General features: G+C 40.0%; 1 protein-coding gene across 1 annotated transcript in view; it reads left to right on the forward strand.

Moving 5' to 3' along the window:
• Positions 1–861: 861 nt before the first annotated feature.
• The window catches only part of LOC137936516 (serine/threonine-protein kinase BLUS1-like), a 29486-nt gene continuing 8791 nt past the window's right edge, over positions 862–21556 (forward strand). Inside the window, exons 1-9 of the mRNA XM_068781238.1 lie at positions 862–1240; positions 4963–5581; positions 6136–6390; positions 6558–6682; positions 6788–6832; positions 7085–7166; positions 7242–7310; positions 7399–7569; positions 7669–7734. Coding sequence (XP_068637339.1) covers positions 5414–5581; positions 6136–6390; positions 6558–6682; positions 6788–6832; positions 7085–7166; positions 7242–7310; positions 7399–7569; positions 7669–7734 — 981 coding nt within the window. The 5' untranslated portion in view covers positions 862–1240; positions 4963–5413. The remainder of the gene's footprint in view (positions 1241–4962; positions 5582–6135; positions 6391–6557; positions 6683–6787; positions 6833–7084; positions 7167–7241; positions 7311–7398; positions 7570–7668; positions 7735–21556) is intronic.

A 21556-nucleotide genomic window follows, 5' to 3' on the forward strand; every position in this document is an offset into this window, starting at 1 on the left:
TTATTAACTTAAAATAATAATTACATAAATATGATATCATTTGGCGAGTTAGCTCATGATATAGCAAAGTGACTCAGTTCTGCCGGATGGATTGAATCACTCCTTCTATCTTGAACAATTTTTCTTAAATTGTCCAATGCCTAGTCTTTGGATCATTTGACTCAGATTTCTAGGAGGCTCAATCAGTTGGTGAGTTTGAGTCAAAATTGATAACCTTGATTTGAATTCTTCATCTTTAAGCAATTTGAGTGATAATTAACGAAAAGGTGAATTCGACCCTTGATCCTAAAAAATTCAATGTGATAATAGTAGAAGGTCAACAACACGTGCATTCGTCCGATCGTTTCCTTTCAGAAATCGGCAACGCTGGTCATGCCACATGCGTGGGCATCGACGAGATCGACGGCCAGATTTCAATCTGGCGGCGGCGAAGCAGATCGAAAAAGCGGCATTTGCGCGAACGGGTAAAGAAATGGGAGTCGCATGCTTGTTCGGCTGACAAGCAGCTTTGGCAGTGGGGACGAAATAGCAAATGGAGTGTCTTAGAGGTAACAAAATCTGCTTTCGCCGTAAAATCTATCGATAAATTCAGAGCGTCGCCTCTCACCGTAAACAACGCCACGAATCGCTAGTGTGTGACGGGTATCCGCCAGACACACTTCAGACGCCCTAGGCGCTGTACTTTTCTGACCGGGTGACTGGCAGTGAGAGCATCTCACTCTGGCATCTCTGACCGACATCTCTCACATTAACAGCTGCGAGGTTGCAGTTTACTCTTTCTTAGGAGCCTCTGTTACGCTTGTTTTGTACCAACAATGAAACTGAAAACTTACAAAGACCAACCTTGGGGCTGGACCCCATGACCAAATTGCGAAGCAGCAACCTTCCTCATATCCTCCTCCACTGTTTCACGTCTTCCTTCTGCAACTGAATCTCCCCTAGAGAAAAGAGAGCGAGAAAAGAGAGTAAAAGAAAACATCCACCTTTTTTTTTCCTTTTCTTCTCTCTCTTACTTCCATTGATCAACTCTGATCGTCGAAAGAGACAGTTAAAAGCAATAAGAGCTCTAAACTACGCACCTTGGTGGCGGACGGGACGAAGAAGTTTACACCTCGTTCGTGAATATCTAGTAGATCCCTTCCCCAGCTGCGTTTCCTGTAAACGAGAACGGAGTAAATGCAATTCTCATTTTCTGCTGATAATCTGTTATTTAAACCCTAGATTTGTGCGTCCAGATCAGGTGTGTTTGGTTTCTGTCATATTTGTTTAGCTGTATTTTATGTTTATGTTATGAATTATGTGATTAAGCCAAAGACTTTTGAATTGTGTTAATGTACGTGCTTTCGGTTTCAACTGTTCAATTTTTGCTGGATCAAATGTTTGAAATAGAGCATTGTACTTTCTCATTTTACTTTAATTTTCGTTGTTTTGTCTCTTGAATAGTATTCTAATATATCCTTAGTGTTGTCGTTGCTTCTGGATGAAAAATACGAATTTTGAAGCTGCAAATACCCTTTGTCTCAGAATTTATTGTTTCTATATGTCAATTATTGTCTTTGATTGGTGCTGGTGGAAGGAAAGCATGTTGCAAATGTGCACTTGTGTTATTGGCATTAAGGCTTAATAGATGTCTTGATATGGATCGTATGAGTTCTCCATGAATCTACTCTATTTGATGTCCTTCTCATCCCGTGGGAATATCAGTGATGTGGCATGGAAGACGAGACATAATTATTGCAAAAAAAAGTCAGAATCTGCACACTTAGAGTGGGTTCAAAACTTAATTATAGTAATAACATGATACTTTACACAGAGTCAATCTCTTCTGCCCAGCGCAAAATTGCCTACTTGGCATAAATGCTGTATTTTTAATGAACTTAGGAAGAAAACGGGATTGCTATCATTGTTTAACAAAAAAATTATGGAATGTTAATTGCAAGAGAAGTTATCCCCTTGTGAAAACCATAGAAACCCCGGTTTAGGAAATTAACACCTAAATTAGCTTTACAACTGGTTAAACTCTTATTTTGGTACCCTATCCCCAAATTGATGAAAGATCTGGTGCCTATATCTTCTGTATATTATCTTTTCTGTTAGAAGCTTCCTCAGATATTTGCTGCTTAAATATTTTCAGATTTGGTATGGCATTTAAAATCTCACTTTTTGACAGAAGTGCAAGATTTTGAGAGTTGCTAAACCTCTCTTGGTAATGGAGGTTAACCACTGATATTTTAATTTTTTTAGCTATATGCCAAAGGAATGCACCATTATGAAATTCATGCTGCACTCATCAGAGTTACTAGATTCCAAGATTAAGTTTGAATTCGTGGATCATGGTTAAATTTGAATGTGCTTTTTGATGGACTTTGGAGCATATATACTTAAATTATATGACAATAAAGCTAGCAAAAAATGGTTGTGAGCATTGCAATGAAAATTTGCTTACACGAGAAATTGTTGCCCTAATGAACATCGTGAGCAATCAAGCAACAATATCTGTCAATTATGAACCCGTAGGTGAACTTAACTAAATAGGCCCAACAGCCCGACGCCTGTGGAATATTATTCCCGTCAGACTTATACTTAATTAAAATAATTAAGCTTTGGACAATTTTGCCCACCGTTTGTCTACAGTTTTAAGATAGGTTGCCAATTGTATTCTTGTAAACAACCAAAAATTGCAATTTCTTCTTTAAGTCATGGACCATATTTTAAGGCATAAAGGCTAATGTTTAGTGACTATTATTGTCTTTTGGTTTCCATGGTCTTTACTCGAGGTGATACAATCTATTGGTAAGAAAAAAATTGTTTCACGATGTATAGTAAGTTCTATACATGATGAGATTTGTGTACTAGATCATTTGAGTGAACTTAAAATAATTTTCTGTGTTTGTTTTCCCATGGAAAATATATGTGGTGCATACCTCCTTTATCCTTTTCTGGATTTGCATGATAGTGTTTGCCACATGACAGCTCTCAAGCTCTCCCTTGTGCTTGTATATCTTTGCATGAAAACTTGGTGTCTACTATGGAAAACCTGATGTCCTTGTAATTTGCTCGGATCATCTGACAAAATGCTTCTGAGAGCTCGAATGTTCTTGTGATGTCTACTATGCCAAGGGATTTAACATTTTTGGAATAAAGTCTTTGATGTGATGTCCTTTGGAATCCTCTGGTGTTTTAATCCCTTGGCATAGGATCAACAGATTTTATAACACATGGGCTGTCAAATACATGTTAATCTTACTCAGAGAATGATGGTAAATAAACACAATATGTCTACCTTGCCTTGGAGTGATGTAGGGATATTTAAGGAACATTATGCTGACAGGTAAATGTTTATATGGTGGATTATGGGATGACTGTTTGTTCAAACTAATTTTCTACATTTTTAACGTTAAAGTTGGTGCAGTTCTATTCAAACTGAGTAACTTAGTTCAGGAGGCCTTTTTTCCAATTAAGAAGCATATGAGCTAATATGAGAATTGTCAAAATCAAGATTTGGGCGAAGGAAGAGGAGAAAATTGAGAGGAAATGGAGAAAGGAGAAGAAGAACTTTCTGAATAGCCTGAAAGGCTTCGTTGGGAACTGTGCACGAATTCCCAGACTTCTTAAATAAGTGTTTTGAGTTGCAAATTACAAAAATGACCCTATACACTTAATTAACCTTAATCTCCTTATATCTCCCTATCTACACATCCTATGTACATGAAAATTTAACCACTGATATAATTTAACATGCAGAATAAGATTATATAAAGAAAATTAACCTCCGAAGTGGTAAAATGACTTAAATACCCATGGATGTATTTTTAACAATGAATATTTTCTCATATACAACAATTCTGAATTTAGACAATTAGCCTGAGATGTGGAGGATGTACAACTATAGATTAGGGGACACTTTACCCTTAACACTTTCTTTCACATCTAGGCCTTAATAGTCAACCTGGCTTAAGTTGTGGGAAACATACACATTTGGCCCATAGAGAACATGCACAAGGTTACATAGAATACAAAAACACGGGCTTGTGTGTCTCTAATACCATCTTAATGTTGGGTCAGTTTCTCCCAAAATGACCAGTTGAGGTGAGGATGTGTGGTTCCCAACTCATATTTACATGACTTTTTCAAGTCCAAACCAATTTGAGACTAGTCTCTCATGCACAACAATTCTCACTTCAAACAACTGGTCTAATATGTGGAGCACATATGACTTTAGACTAGGGGACTTCTTACCCTTCAACATCTACAATATATATACTATTTACCTTGGAGGAACTATGTAGGGATTTAGGGACTGTACTTGGTTCCTAACTGCTATACATGACCATAGAGTTTCCAGATACATGCCACATAAAATTTGGTGCTTCACTGTTCTTTTCTTGTTATCATCAAAACTCTGTCATCACCAGAGTTAAAAAAAATTATGTTCTTACACAATTAGCAGTATTTGTCACTCTATCTAGTTGCAAATCCTATTTCTTCATTGGAGTGAGATAATGATTGATTAGGCATTAATTTGGAATACTTAAGAACTTTTTATAATGAAATCCTGTAATAGTTAATAGTTTGTCATTTAATTTTTCTAACCGAGTCATTTAAAAATAACATTACTCTGCAGCTGTTGGAAGTGTATTTCAGTTTGTGTTGCTAGCTGTTATTTATTTTAAAAAATGATTCAAAACTGATGGTGCAGACAGCTGGATGAATTTATTCAGCCTTGCCTTTACTGTCTCATTATTTTTTTGAGAAACTACTGTCTCATTATAATATGTAGTTTTGGCCGCTTCTCGTTTCCTCTCCTCTTTCTTTTTCTCAATCGTTGCCAAATTATTGCTAATGAGGAGGCCACAATTCTCTTTCCCTTGTAGTTACTTTATATGGATTTGAATCAGTTAACACATTTTCATAGGAACTCTACTTTACTTGCGCTCTAAGCACCACTCGTCATGTTTGCAGATATATTACATATTCGGCACCTTCATTGCTGGTTGCAAAATATTTTCTGTCTTATTAATATCCTGACCAAGTTGTTGGAGTTAGAAAGTATCTAATTGTGATTTTTCCAATCTGTTTGGAGATGGCTTGTGGGTGTTGCATGGAAGCTTGAGATGCTGTGAAACTGGACCATTTTTCATAACATACTTTATGAAAATACTAGTCCGGTAAATCAAATACATGATTACTCACATTGGTTTTGTTCCACCTAAAGACTGTTAAGAACATGATCATCTTCAGGGGCTTTCTTGGGTTAGGCTTTGTGTGAGACATTATGTTGCTGGGAGAAAACTATTATCAAGTTGGAAGGATCTCAGTTTGATCTCAACAGCCAGTTTCATATAACTCATTTATGCATTATTTAACTTCTTGTTGTACGAAGGGCACTAAGTATGTGCTATAGGGCAGAACCATGGAACGTTTATCAGATCAGAAATTTCCTGTCAATGCAAAAGAATACAAATTATATGAGGAGGTTGGTGAAGGTGTCAGTGCCACTGTTTACAGGGCCCTCTGCATTCCGCTTAATGAGACAGTTGCCATCAAGGTTTTGGATCTAGAAAGGTGCAATAATGATCTGGTATGTATTATATTTCTGTTTGATGCTCATGGTATGTGACTGATGTGTTATAATAATGTTCTCTATTCTGAGATAGAGAAAATTACTGCATATTGAGAGGTGGTATAACATAAATAAAAACTACTAATTTTGCATCTTAGAGAGAGAGAGGGAGAGAGAGAGAGAGAGTCCTTAAAAAAGGTCCTGAAAAATTGCATACCTGGCAGTTGGTAGGTGGTTGAAGCTTTTTGCTCTTTGAAAGGTGTAAGGACACCAATGTAGTCCTTGTTGATGAGGTTTGTACAAAAAAGTTTCATGCCAAACGGTAGGCTAATAACCTCCTGTTGTTTTAAGTTTTCAATTTTTTGTCATTGACATAAAAATTATAGAATAATAAATTTAAAGTTGTCATTTCATCTACTTTAAAATACCTACTAAAATGCAAAGGGTGCAACGAGTATTCCTCAGGTTATTTCATAAATTTGGCAATATCTGTGTTTTGATGTTTGTGATAAAGATTTGCATGGTCTAGAAATGCCTTATTTTTCATTTTCATTTTCTACTCATTTTTGCAGGATGGGATCCGTCGTGAAGTGCAGACTATGACCTTGATCAATCATCCGAATCTTTTACGAGCACATTGCTCATTTACTGCAGATCAAAGCCTTTGGGTTGTGATGCCTTATATGGCAGGAGGGTCTTGCCTTCATATAATGAAGTCTTCTCATCCAGAAGGTTTTGAAGAGCCTGTTATTGCGACCCTCTTGCGTGAGGTTCTTAAGGCTCTTGTGAATCTCCATAGTCATGGCCACATTCATAGAGATGTTAAGGTATAACTGTTCTTTAATTTAGGTATTCCTGGAATTCTTACAAAGTCAGCAAATTGAGCATCTTATCACTACAAAATAAAAATAGGGTTGCATTTTTCTCACCATTCAAACCAAACATACTTTATATGTTTATAGTTAATTTTTGTTCTGTTAACCATCCTATGCAGGCTGGAAATATTTTAGTTGATTCCAATGGCTCTGTAAAGGTAGCAGATTTTGGAGTTTCGGCATGCATGTTTGATACTGGGGACAGACAGCGTACAAGAAATACGTTTGTTGGGACCCCTTGCTGGTACTCTTCTTGGCCTATTTGGAATCTTGCCTTTGCAAGTGCAGCTCTCTTTATACCCTGTCATAATTGGATCTCACTTTTTCTTTATTTTGTCTCATTTCACAGGATGGCTCCTGAAGTAATGCAACAATTACATGGATATGACTTTAAGTGAGTAGTTGTGAAAACAATATTTTTAAAGATCTTTCAATAATCTCTTACAAGTTTCCTTGCATTGTTAATTTTTAATCATAAAGAAAGACAGCCAACTAAGAAGCTCAAGTTTAGATGGGAGTGCCTTTTCAGAAAAAAAAAGAGTTTAGATTGGATTGTTCCAGCACAAGTTTGTATCTAGGATGTGGATCACTTAGCAGTCAAAGTGGGATTTATTCTCAACCATAACTTTTTGTTTACTGCTGACAGGGCTGATATTTGGTCTTTTGGGATAACAGCTTTAGAACTTGCTCATGGTCATGCTCCATTTTCTAAGTATCCACCTATGAAGGTATACCTCCTCCATTTGCTTATGAGTATATCTACTGAATTTTTATTTAGTTGTTTTTCTATGTTTACAATGCAGGTTTTGCTCATGACACTACAAAATGCACCTCCTGGTCTTGATTATGAACGTGACAGAAGATTCTCTAAGGTTTTAGCTCATGGCATTCTTGATTAATTTACATTGTACTGAACCAAGTGCTTTAGAATATTGTTTTGAATATCTACTCTCTTTATAGTCTTTTAAAGAGATGGTAGCTGCATGCCTTGTAAAAGATCCAAAGAAGCGGCCTTCTTCTGAAAAACTTTTGAAGCACCATTTTTTTAAGCAAGCTCGTTCATATGAGTATGTAGCTCGATCCATTCTTGAAGGCCTTGCTCCACTTGGTGAACGGTTTCGGGCTCTGAAGGTCACTTTACTCTCATACCTTTTTCTTAAGTCCTCTATTTGCTGTTAATTCTGTTTGGCAGAAATTTCATCTGTTTACTGAGATCTTTTTTATTTTCAGGTGAAAGAGTCTGACTTTCTTGTACAGAATAAAGCTATGTATGGAGATAAAGAGCACCTTTCACAGGTAAAAATATACCCCTGGACAGCTGGCATAAATGAGAATATTAGTTTACTCTATTTAAAAAAAAGAATATAAGTTTACTCAGCATGCATTAAGGCTGCATTTGGTCCCCCACTTCTATAGAAGGATTTCTTGGGAAGGCCTTCGTCAAAGAGTCTTCTCCATAATTAGCAGAGGAAGAGTTGTTTGGCTACAACTACTTTAAAAGAGTGCATTACATTAGACAAATTCATGTATTAGGTTTGATTATGATTATATAAGGCATTACTTACCTAAGGCCGTTTGGTCTAGTGGTATTCTGTTTACATTAGGTGCATCAGGTCGGGAGTTCGAATTGCGCCACGCCCCTCTCAAAAAAAATATAAGGCATTACTTATAGCTATAATTCATGTATTAGGAAGGTATTTCTCTCCAACACTTTGTTGTGGAGTCGGGCCCCCAAAGCTAGGTTTGTAATTTCCTCCCCCTTATTTATCAATAACAGCACTTTAAAAAAAAACTTATAGCTATAATAAAATATCCTAATATTTACCTTAATTTTTTATAATAAAATTAATATAATAGAATAAAGCATAATTTTTAAAGATAAATTACTATAAGAACCTTATTTGTACCTTAAGTTTTATAAGAAAATAAATATTGTATATTGTATAGCCAATTTAAAGTAAAGATTATGAGCCCTACAATTTGTCGGGTTAGTGGGTCCTACATCACATATGAAGAAGATATCGGATAACCTAGTTTTTGTGTATAATATATTAGGTGGGTCCATCATAAGATAAAAACGAATTTTCTAATATATCACCCATTTTTATGAGGTATACGTGTGAAATTTTGTTATATTACAAGGTCTAAATTTGTTACTGAATATTTATTATCTCCTAATTCAAAAGAAAAAAACCTGCTTTTTGAATAAGCTTCATTTTGTATCTTTACCGAAGAAGTGATCTTCTCCTCTTGGGAAGATGAGCTCTTTTGAAGAGGAAGCTAACCGAAAATCTTTTGAATACTAGAAGTTTAAGTGAAAGAGCTGCCTTTGGTTTCAAAAAGACCTGCCAAACGCTACCTAAACTACACAGGATAATAATGGCCTTAGGCTTGAATTTATCTGTGGAGTTCGGACTGCTCCACATGAGGGCTTTCTGGCCAAATAGTTTAGTGAACATGTACGTGTTTACACTACCCTGTTAGTGACTAAAATCATGTTTTGAAACAAATAGACACTTGTGCTTACAGGAACAAGTTTGGCTGATCAAAGGATGGCCTTATTGGTAGGGATTTCTTGTCTTGTGAGGCTTTTGTTAATATCTAGGTGCCTTTGACTCTATCCTCCCCTATAGTTAGTCTCCCTAAAAGTGTTTCTTTAGTTGGTCATTTAATAGTGTAAAAAAAAGAAAAAAGCTTGAGATGTGAAACAGAGCAAAGAAGAAAGAGAATATCACAACAGTAGTTTTTGTCAAAAGAGAAGAAGAAAGAATAGGGCAAGAGTTGTCTCCTCTCTCTTTATTACATTCACTTAATGAAAAATACAAGGACAAGTGTAGTGACTGTTTACTCAATTTGAACAAACATAAGTCAGGAGCCTTTTAACATTTAGAACTGAAGAAAGTAAAGATTGAAGAGAAAATAGACAGAGAATGAGGAGAGAGAGAGAGAGAGAGAGAGACCCCCTCTCTATTTAATAAGTGAATTAACACAATTACAAAAATGCTGATTGCTGCCATGGTCGGGCCTTCTCGCCCCCCAACTATGGCAATGTGGTCCCCTCTACCTCTTGTGATGGTAACTTTGATGGCAGTGCTTTTGGCTACCGTGGGCTCGCCGGATTTGGCGGAGTAACCCACGATGAGAATGGCAGCCTCCTCTTCTCCTTCGCCAGTCCTTTGGGTATCTTCGATTCCACAACTGCTGAGCTTGTTGGGCTGCTCTAGGGCCTCAAGATCTTCTGAGACCGACTCTCCAACCCACTTTTCATTGAAGGTGACTCCAAAGTTGTCATTGACTGGTGTACTGAGTTGAAGCTCCCCCTCCCCCTTGGCGGCACTGGTGGGCTTTCTTTGAAATTTGTAACATCTCTTCTTACCTGAATTGTATATAGACCCACACCCCTAGATCTGCCAACCACTTGACGGATTCTCATGCTAAACAGGGAAACTCCGTCCAAGGCCTTATTGTGGAGGGTGGCCTCTTTCTAATGGTTGTATTTTCCTTCCTCTATTTATAATATTCACACATTCCATTAAAAAAACAATTACTAAAAAAGCCCTTTTTCTTACTAACCATTTAACTCCTTGTATCTCCAATTCTACATATCCAAATTACATGAAATTAAACTATAGACATAACAAAACATGTAGAGTAAGATGACATGGAAATCTGTAATATATTAAAAAAAATGACCAAAATACTCTGGAGTAGATTTTCTAACATATATGAAATCAAGCTGGAGCATATATGTCCATAAGGCACAACTTGTTGCAGAATGTCACAAATTCACATTTTCCCAAAGCCTTAGTGAATACATCTCCAAGTTGATCTCCAAAACGAACATATGAGGTGATGATTTCCTTTTTCCACTTCTATGTGTTTCGTCCCCTTATAAAACCTTGGATTTCTGGCAATAAATATTGCTACTTGATTATCACAATACATAGTCATGGGCTCGTCCTGACAAAATCCCAACTCTTGTGTCACAGACCTTACCCACATCAACTCACTGGTAGCGTGCACTATTGCTCTATACTCTTGTTTTGAAGAGCAGGTATGAAAGAGTCTTACATGACTCTCACAACAAGAAGTCTTACAGAGCCAAAGTTATTATGGTAAAGTCTTACCGGAGTCTCACAAGAGGTCTCATAGAAGAGTCTCAGATTGCAAGAAATCGATATTTGAAGGTTGGCAAAAAGGTCTTAGACTGCAATCAGAATTTTCTACTAAGAGAAATCAATATTTGAAGTTTGAGTCAACTCATAGAACCCGCTTAGATACCATGTTGAATTTCTGGAAAAGAGAAAAACTTTTTTGACTTTATGTAATTTAAGTACAATGAGCCTCTATTTATAATGGAGGAAACAAGTAGAATCTAATTAAAATTAAACTATCCTTATCCTAGTTACACCCAAAGTTAAGTCCGAGAATAATTGAACAACTGAACATAAATAGAAGACTAACATAAATAAAACACTTATAACCGAGACTCTTTTGTGAGACCTCCTTCGAGACCTCTCTTAGACTCCACTATATTAATTCTGGCTCTGTGATACTTCTTGTTGTGAAAGTCATGTAACTCTTCTTTACCTGCTATTCAACAATCTACATTTTCAACACCCTCAGTCACCTAACCATCTAGCCACACTATCCATCTCCAGCCTTCCACATGTATGGAGTTCAACCTTCACCAGTCAACTCCCTCCACACCACTTCTAGCCATCCTAGCCTAGCTAGGAGTCCCAAGTAACTCCTTTCCCTTCTCCAATACAAGTTTTACTTTTCCTCCTAGCCATCTTAGCTGCAGGTTACCCATTTAATTCATGCACTTAACTCTTCCTTTACCAATGCCGCCACCGGGACTCTATTCTCTCCTCTCACATGACTCCTACCTTCCTTAGGAGTCTATCTCTCACTCTAGAATCCCACTTCCACTCAACCTCTTCCAACACGAGTCCCTCGGTTTTCTTAGCAACCTTCCAATAAAACTTCTCCCAATCCTAATCCTTATCTAACTCCTCTATATGCTTGAGCCTCCCATTACTCATGTCCACTATTGCCTATTCTCTCTACCCTCTCTTGGCTTACTTGATTCCCTATCTAAACTCTAGCTTAATTTTCCTCTTGTTCTAATCCTAAAGTGGCTGGGTTTCTTTTAGCCTCTTATTTGTTTTTCTCCTCTCTTTAATTTTCATCATTTTCAAAATAAAAATAAAAATCAATCTCTTGCTTCTTCCCCTCTATTTGTTTGCTGTGAAATGCAAGATTTGTACAATCTCTACTAGAAGTCTAGAAGAGGGCAAGATACTGACAATTAAATCCTCAAGTTGTGTGATGGTGATGAAGTGGCACTTTTTCATTTTCTTTGCTCCTTCACTTCTCTGATTTGGTGTGCTATCTTGCGCATTTTTAGTTTCATTTTTTTTTCTCTGGCCTTCTTGAGTAATCATTAGCTGCTCCACTTCTTGAAATTAGTCATTATCTGAGATAGACTGTCTTATGGTTCTCTGTCAGCATCTGTAAGAAAGAAAATAGAGCACCTTATAGGGGGGAAGAGCCACAAAATTTGTGGTGTTATTGGGTCTGCTATATAAAATTCTCTATCCACTAAAATTTCAATGTTCAATGATCTCCATGATCTGTTTACCTATGACAACTGGATATCAGTGATTTCCGTAAGGTTGTTTTTTGTTTTTTGTTTTGTTTTGAAACGGTGATGATTTTATTACGAAGAAAAACAAAATAATACATCAAGGGAGGTATTTCCTTAAGGATGTTGGGATTGAAACGTCCCTTGCTCAAGTTGGATGGCTGAAAGTCAATGTTGATGGTAGCTCTAGAATGAAATTTAGATTCAGCTAGGGGTTTTTGTCATCTAGAGCTCTGATGGAAATGTTCAAATATCTTTGCACCCTTAGGTCATCATAAGGCAATAGAGGCAGAAACTAGGACTCTTTTTGGGGTGTTTATTGATTTTTAGATGAGATTGAGGCCTCACATACATCCTTTACTGTTTCTTCGGTCCATGTTCTGAGAAGCACTGATGGTATAGTTGGTTTCTTGGTTAGGATGGATGCTTTAGGCAAATATCTTGTTGTGGCTAGAGCCCTACCTCTGTTTTTTTTTTTTTTTTTTCTTAGTTTATTTTTATTTTTATGAAAGTGCGTATATTGATAAACAAAAGAGAGGGGGGGGGGGATACAAACCTGGCTTTGGGGGCCTGACTCCACAACAAAGTGTTGAAGAGACACACCCGCCTTAGCCTGAGAATCTGCTAAGTGATTAGCAGAGCGTGGATTGTGGTTCCATATACAGTTTAAACCAGAAATTAAGGTACAAATTTCATTGAACATATCCCAATGACTAAAATCTCTTTTCGAAAATATTCTTAGCTGCAGAATTGTTGGGCAAGTTAGTTTTTGGATTCGTATGAGAAAGAATTTAAAAACCTCAAAGGAATCAACATACGAGAAAATTGGAATCTTGTTGCAAAAATGTCTCACCCCCCCCTGCCTTCCGATTATGGAAACTTGGTCGCTTCCCCCGGTTGGTTATTTTAAGCTGAATTTTGATGGAAGTGCATTGGGTTGTCTGGGGCCTGTTGGATATGGAGGGGTTATTCATGACGATAAAGGAAATCTTCTCTTCTCTTTTTCCGGGCCAATCAGGATATCAGATTCAACTACAGCCGAGCTGTCTGGTTTGTTTAATGGCCTAAAACTGTTTCATCAGAGGATGGCAGGACCTTTATATGTCGAAGGCGATTCTCAAGTTGTCATCAGTTGGTGTAAGAAGACTTGCGAACCTCCCTGGCGTCACTGGGATCTTTTTGATGATATATGTTCTTTAAATTCTCAATTACAATGTATGTGGAATCATATTCCTAGATTTGCTAATCACTTAGCGGATAGTCAGGTTAAATTAGGTGTTTCTCTCCAACATCTTGTTGTGGAGGAAGATCCTGTTTAGTAAGGTTTGTATTTTATCTTTCTCTCAGTAATATATTCACACCTCTTCTCAAAAAAAAATAAAAAAATATCCCAATGACGCTAACCATGGTTTAGCATTTTCTTTCTCTTTTGCATTACTTCTTTTCATTTTCTTATATTCGAGCTGCTTTATGGTTTGACTCCATGCTCTTTCTCATAACTAAGAAAAAAGAAGAAGAAAGAATCTGATAACTACCTTGAGCCAGTTACGCTCAAGGACATTAAGCAGCTGTCGTTAGTTGACTTATGGGTAATAAAGCCCCAATCTGTCTGTCCCCCAAGAGAAAAAATTTTGGACTCTGATCCGTGGAATCACAAATATGCTTGCTGTTTCCTTGGCTAGGAGTGGAATCTCCTAATGACATCTAGTTATGGGGAACTTCTGTCCTTTGGAGTAGCTTTTGGTTTTCTATATCTTTGGATATTCTTGCTATTCTTTGTTATTCTAAACTGCTTGTTTTTAGACCATAGTACCTTCTTATTTTTATTGAATCTGTTTCCTCCTTTTATTCTTGTTCATATATATGTATATGTAGAGGCTGTGGTCAAGAATGCGAGGAAAGTTCTCTCTTAAGATCTTAAATTTCTTTGAATTGCCAAGGCTGTCAAGAAACTTAATGTCGTCCTTGAACTCTCCATTGATCACCTTAGAATCACCTTCAAATTGAAGCTGGATGGGAAGCTTTACTTTGAATGTTTTTATCCCTTGAAGGAGAGATGTAAGCTCCTCCTCCCTTGAATGGGTAATTACAAATAGGTAGAGAGTAATATAGAATTGGATTAGCCTTATGATCTCTGAAAAAAGCCTCTGCATTACTTTGTTTTTTTTTTTTAGGAAGGTAAGTTTCTAAATCTTGCAGGGAAGTGTCCACTCTAGTTAAAGCTACATTCACAGGCATTCCAAATTGTTACTTATCATTCGTTCCATGTACAGTGAGTATCTCCTCTAAAATAGAGGCAATCATTCAGAATTTTTTGTGGAAAGGTGCATCAGATCTATTCAGATTTACCTAGTATATTGGAGAGAGATATGCTTGACAAAGGAAAAAAGGAAGTTTGACTTATGATTAGGGCCCGCCTTGCAAAATGGCTTTGGTGCTTTAGGAAGGATAGGATTTCTTTGTGGAAATTTATTACTTACATAGAGTATCATTATCCTCAGGATTATTGGGTTCCTCCAATCTGGTCCCACATTTTGCCTCCAGTTTATGGAAGGCTATTAGCTGTTAAAAAGCTTTGTACACTTGAGGTCTCAGATTTCTTATTAGCCGTAATTATGTCAAGTTTTGGGTGGATGAATAGATTTGTGGTTCTCCATTGCCGTCTTTGTTTCCGTCTCTTTTCAATGTGGTGTTTATACAAATATGTCAATTTTTGATTCCTATGTCCAGGGTAATTGGGATTTAAATTTTAGAAGAGGACTTAGAGATAATGAAATGGATGAAGTAGCATCTTCTTCCTTTGTTGGAAAAGCTTTGTATGTTGAGCTCTGGTGAAGGTTAGTTGATTTGAAATTTTTAAGTCCAGGTGATCTTTCTTCATTTTATTGAAAATTTGTTCCTTCTAATGTCACTTCTCGTCTTGCTTTTGTTCTTGTGTGGTCTAATCCCTAATCGCCAAAGATAAAATATTTTCTCTGCTGTGTATCTAAAAGTAAAATTAACTAGTGATCAACTTTTGCATAGGAGTCAAATTGTTCAAAATGTTAGTTGTAAGTTTTGCATTGTGGCTAATGAGTCTGAAGACGTATTTTTCTTCATTTCCTTCTTTGTTTTTAAAGCTGCTGCAAAAGTTGGTTATGAATGCTGCTTCCCCACATTCTTTATAGGCCACATCCTGGAAATGTTTTGTGGCGGATTTGCCATTACAGCTACTATCTAGGCCTTGTAGGAAGAGTGTTATGGAAGAACTTTTAATCTAAGATCCTCCTCCTTTGGTGATTCTGCTATTTTTATTTTTTTTAGAATAATGAGAATTGTATAGCAAGGAGAAGAGGGGAATATAAAACAACCCGGCCACTTAATTGAAGGCCACCAGAAAGATACAAAAAAAAAAAAAAAAAAGTAAAAGGAAGCCGTAATACAAAAAAGTCTGCCAGTGTCAAGTGGCCAAACATGATTCTACGAAGTATTCTCTATACTCACTTATGGGTTAGTGAGTATCCATCTTTTTATGCTCGAAAAAAAGTATCCATCTTTTTAGCGTATCGAAAATGTGATTCTATGAAGGTGTTGGAGGGACATGGCTGCTCAACCTTTTTCTTGGGTACGTTTCTATGGCTTAAGGGAGTCCACACCCCTTTTTTTGGATGAGAGACGAGAGCAACAGCGAGCGTGATTAAAGGGCGATCTTCATCCCAGATCGGAATCCCCCCCCTCCCCCCGACCGCGGCGACCATTACCGACACCAAACCCACCACTCACGTGGACGAGGTTTGACGACCCATCCGGTTGACCGTTCTCGACGAGCACCAAATTGCACTGTTGATGATGTCCAACAACCCGCCCGAGGTCTGATTTTGCCTCATCGGCGCAATGCTGATGACCAAGCGAGGACTTATGGGCCTGGCTTTCTACGTGATGCTCCGAGGACTGAAGAAGATGATGCCAACACTGACTGGACCACCATTCGCCAGTGAAAGAATTGCGAACAAAGTTCCCGTGGCTCTGCGACGCTCTCCATGACCCCCTTCCACTTCGCATTTGGACCTTCCACTCTTACTATTGCTCGTGTGGCTCTCCGAGCCACTCCCTGCATTCGGGTGATAGTAAAGACTGGACCTCACTGTGCCTTCATCACCATTCCGATCAATGTTTGTGCCTCCTTCATCTCATAGTTCACAGAAGTCATCGAAGCTGATCAAGACTCCCTGCTGAGATCCAAAGAGTTCTGGACTAGGCCTTAGAGATTTAGCTTTCTCACTGTTTCTCAAAAAAGCTCTACCAACTGTCGCATTACTCAGTTCCGTGACCGAACCACCATGGCTCGCATCACCACCCCGGAGGCTACAAACTCTTCTTTTGGCTGGATCCATTTCACCCTATGTCTTTGACACTTCCTCCCATCCCTGTCGTCGCCAGCTAACCTCCAACCTCCCACCTCCGACTACTCTCCGCTTCTGCCAAATCCGACGGCCTCAGAGCACACCCCCACTACCCCCCATTTCATCCCGCCTCCCATTCCACCCCACCCCTCCCGCAAAATCTGAATCACCAATTCCAGTTGGTCTCTGAGCGAGATTACCCAACCATTTCAATTCTCGTGCACCTACTTCGCCCTGGCCTCAAAAAATTGGAATGTGCAGCCCTATTTGTTCGAATGCTCCACCTGCTGAAGGCCTGGCTGTCTCTGATTGGTTTTCCCGGCAACTGTGGCTCTATTGCAGGCCTAAATCCTCTTACCTCTGCCCTGGTGAGTGGATTGTTTCTTTCTGATCACTCGGAGATAGATGGATAGCAGCTTGGCTCGCTGCCTCTGGTCCTGTCTCCTCTGTCCAGGAATGGAACCCATCTCTGCATCGACGCTATCTCGACCAATGGGTTCAAATTGTGGGCCTTTCACTTGAACTGTGGGATGAGAATATTTTCAAGCTTATCGCCGACCAATTCGGCACCCTCATCCGACTCGATGAATGTACTACTGATTGACGGCGATTTGACCGGGCTCGCCTATTTGTCAATCCCAGAAGCATTCAATCCGGGAAGTCCTTCCTACGAATTGACACGGGCCAACCCTCCTTTTTGGCTCTGCGTCACTTTTGGAGACCTCGTCGGCGATGATGCTGCTGTTGCCTGCATCAACAACAGTGGTGATACCCAAACCTGGCTCATTAATTGCCTTGACTCGGCCAACCCGGTGAGTCACCCAGCCTCCATGCCGGTCCCCTCAAACTCCTCGCCTCCCCCTGCCACCTTTCCACCCCCTGACAACCTTCTGCCCATCTGTCTGAGGCTAGCCCCCTACCCTTCATTTCAAATTCAAACCCTGACCTACCTCTTCAAAATTTTCTCTGCCACCTTGACCCCTCAGTCCCCCACCTGGCTCCGCTGTCCCTTCAGAGTCGCCCCCCCCCCCCCCCATTGCCCTTGCCACCTAGCTCCTTCTCCCACTTCGAAACCCCCCCAACTGGAGAACCTGCCACCTCACCAAATTTTGTCCCTCCCCTTAATTTTTCTCATTACCTCCCCTAGCTGCTTCCATCCAGCTTGACCCTCCCGCCCTTATTTGACCAATTCCACGACTCCCCCTTGTCTCAACAAGAACCACGAACATCCCTCCTACCCCACGGCCCAAACACTACCTTTTCAATCTCAGCCAGAAGCCTCCATAGCCACACCGCATTAGCCGACACTTAACCCAGATGGATCCTTACTCCCCATCAACGAACCAATCCCCCCCTAGGCCCAACCCCCCTCACTTAATCACTTTGATAGCGAGTCTACCTCATCAGTTACCAGTCGGCTTAAAAATCCTCCGAATGGTGGTTCTTGCCCTGCTGCCCCTCTACTATTTGCTGGCCACCTCTGCTGGCCACATACAAGCTCTGACACCGCACTGCGTACAGAGCCATTTCTCCTAGAGAATCCAGCAGCATGCTTCTCCTCCCAGCCGATCCGGTTCTAGAAGATTTTTGCTTTCCCCTGCCGGACGACAAAACTCAACAATTTTTCCAGGCTCTACAATCCGTACATGGCAAATTCGATGAGGAAACTTGGAGTTGCATGATGGAACTTGCGAAGAAAATGGGAATGACTTATCAGGGCTATCTACTGGGAGACAAGTCCACTTCAAGAGTTAATCACAAAGGAAGAAAATGATTGTAACTTCATGGAATGTTTGCAACATTGGCTATCCTAGGATGCGCACCACTATGCACAATCTCCTCACTAAGAGCCGCCCATCGATTGTAATCTTACAAGAATCTAAATGTCAAAACCCTTCTAATTCCACTTTTCATGACTTATGGGGCTGTAGAAATTTGGAGTGGCTAGCTATTAATGCTATTGGATTATCTGGGGGACTTCTCTTCCTTTGGAACTCATATGTGGTTGAAGTCTTGAATCACGTTATTGGTTCCTTTTCTATTGGAGTCAAAGTAAAGGATAGATACACTAGTTTTATTTGGGGCCTTGCTGGAATTTGTGGGCCCACTCTTTACTGGAGGTGCCACTCCTTTTGGGAGGAACTCACTGATCTTCTCTCTCGTTGGCCCGTCCCTTGGCTCCTTGCTAGGAATTTTAATGCAATTTGCTTCTGCAGCGACAAGTCTCCTCTTGCAACCAGAATTTCTTTTACTATGCGTCACTTTGATGACTTCATTGGAAGCTTTGAATTGGAGAAGATTTGTCATTCCGACAAGACATTCACCTAGTCTAATGGGCAAAGACCACCCATCCTTTCCAAGTTGGATCGCTTCTTCACCATTGGTGATTGGCTCAGGCTCCATGAGAATGTTTGTGGTTCTATTTTAAACCGACTAGGCTTGGATCATTGGCCCATACAGATTGATACCAAACTCGACAAATGGGACCCTGCCCCCTTTTGTTTTGACAACTCTTGGCTGATGGATAAGCACTTTGCTGATTATATTACCTCGTGGTGGGGGGTTATTAGGGACTCTAATCATGATGGTTGGTCCTTCCCTTGCAAGTTGAAACGTCTTAAAGATAACCTCAAGTCTTGGTCCTCGGAATGTCGCCTCTTTGCCACTTTTGATAAGTCCTCGCTTCAGTCACAGATTGCTAGTCTTATCTGATTGAAGAGCAAACGTGCCTTACTTATACTGAATTCTCTAATCGTATCTATCTCCAAATTAATCTTCAATCTATTCTCACATTGAACGAGTGCAATGAAAGCAGCGGGCCCGTTTTAAGTGGCAGGCCGAGGGTGACGCCAACACAATGTTCTTTCATGCTATCTTCTCGGCCCATTGAAGGACTAATCGAGTCACTTTTTTGTCTATTGACTACGAAGTTACCTCGGATAGGGCCTCTATTATTGATGCTCTTCTTAGTTTTTTCATAGACTTTTACAGGGAAGACTGCCACCACCGCCCCCGATTGTCTCACCTTTGCTTCACCTTGATCTCTCCTATCTTGGTGGCCTTTATTGAGCTACCTTTCTCGGACCTTGAAGTTAAGGACGCTATTATGGGTCTCCCTCGAGATAGGGCCTCAGGCCCTGACAGATATAATGGCCTATGACCTACCTTGAGGACGGACATTATCTCCATGCTTCGCAGCTTCTATGATAGTGGTATCATTTTTAAGAGTATTGGTGCCTCCCTTATTGCTTTGGTGCCCAAGAAAGCCAATGTTGAGCATCCCCGCGATTTTAGGCCGATTAGTCTCGTCTCTAGCCCTTACAAGATCATTGCTCACCTTCTTAAGGTTGTTCTTCCCACCATCATCCACTGCGGTCAAAGTGCTTTTATCTGCGGCTAAGACATTCTCGATTCCGCCATGGTCACTAACGAGATTATTGATCACTTTGTCAAATTCGCCCTCTCCTCAAGCTTGACCTTGAAAAGGCTTTTACTGTGTGAGTTGGTCCCTCCTAGATGATAATTTACAGTGCATGGGCTTTTGTGACAGATGGAGATTTTTTATTCGTAGCTGCATCTCTTTAACATCATACTCTCTACTTCTCAATTGCACTGTGTGTGGCTTCTTCCATGGTTCCCATGACATCCGGCAAGGAGACCGCCTCTCCTTGCTGCTCTTCAATATCAATGCAGAGTACCTGTCCTCTATGTTTTATTCTGCATGTAGCCTTGGGTGGCTTAATGCAGTGTCGGACCATAGTTGCTTTGATATTCCTCTACTATAGTTTACTAATGACACTATTTGTTTTGGTATTGGCATGCTCGATCAAATACACAATATTAAAACCCTCCTTGGCCTATTTGAGATCACTTCTGGTCAAAAGATTAACTATAGGAAGACGACTATTATGGGTTTCCATATTGACCCCCCTCTCCTCTAGCTTATGGCAGACATTCTGGGTTGCTCGATCACGTCTCTCCCATCCTCCTACCTCGGCCTCCCTCTTATTGATTGCAGACCACGGATGGGACTCTGGGTCTTGGTTATTGAAAGGCTTGAACAACTGCTATCTACTTAGAAGGGTAGGCTTCTCTCTAAAGCTGGCAGGTTGACTCTCCTCAACTCTTGTCTGGCTGGTATGCCCAACTATTTTCTCTCGTTTCTACCTTGCCCTGCCTCTGTTTGCCGGTGCATTGACATGATCAAGAGACGATTTTTGTGGCGTGGTACCAATAATAATTTTCACCACTACCTTGTCAATTGGGAAAACGTTTGTATGCCGAAGTCCTTGGGCGGTCTGAGGATATGACAAATCAAGGAGATGGGATCTGCCCTCCTACTTAAGTGGTTTTGGAAACTCAAATCCAACTCGGCGACCTTTTGGAAACCTATGGTGACCTCCAAACTCTGAAATCTAGCTATCACCGATGGGGGTAGTTGTCATTTCTCCCCCATTTGGAAAGCCATGCTTCATCTTCTCCCAATCTTCCGTGTTGCCTTCCGTTACTTTGTTGGCGATGGATTCAGCCTTTGCTTTTGGACTGATTGGTGGTTAGGTGACGGTCCTCTTACTTCCTCCTCCCTCCGCATCTCCAGCTTACCACTTCTTGTGATCTCTCTGTCACCGATGCTTGGGGAAATGGCTCCTGGGACTTTTGTTTGAGACGCGACCTCACGGATGTGGAGGCAATTACCATTTGTGACTTGGTGGTGTTAAGCTTCATACTCATGTGGCTGATTGGATGATTTGGCTTCCTGATGACAACGTATGTTTATCGATTTCCTCTGCCTATAGACTCTTCATGGGTTGGACTAGGCCCCCTGTCCCTCACTCGGTTGCCATTGCTTGGCATCTCATGGCTCCTCCTCAAGTGAGATTCTTCCTTTAGAGTGCCTGCTGCAATAGAATCCTCAATTGTTGACAATCTCATTTGGTGCGGCAATACCTCTCTTGATCCCCTTGGACCTTTTTGTGGTTTAGAGGTTGAGACCACTTGTCACATCTTTCTGCACTACACCTTTGCCTGTCAGATTTGAAATTCTCTACTCGGCAGTATGGGTCTCCAGTTTTGCATCCCTCTCGAC

This window comes from Aristolochia californica, unplaced genomic scaffold (assembly GCF_029961685.1).
Source record: "Aristolochia californica isolate CCGP_79_NKW_82.1479 unplaced genomic scaffold, dmAriCali1.0.hap1 SCAF_7, whole genome shotgun sequence".
NCBI lineage: Eukaryota > Viridiplantae > Streptophyta > Magnoliopsida > Piperales > Aristolochiaceae > Aristolochia > Aristolochia californica.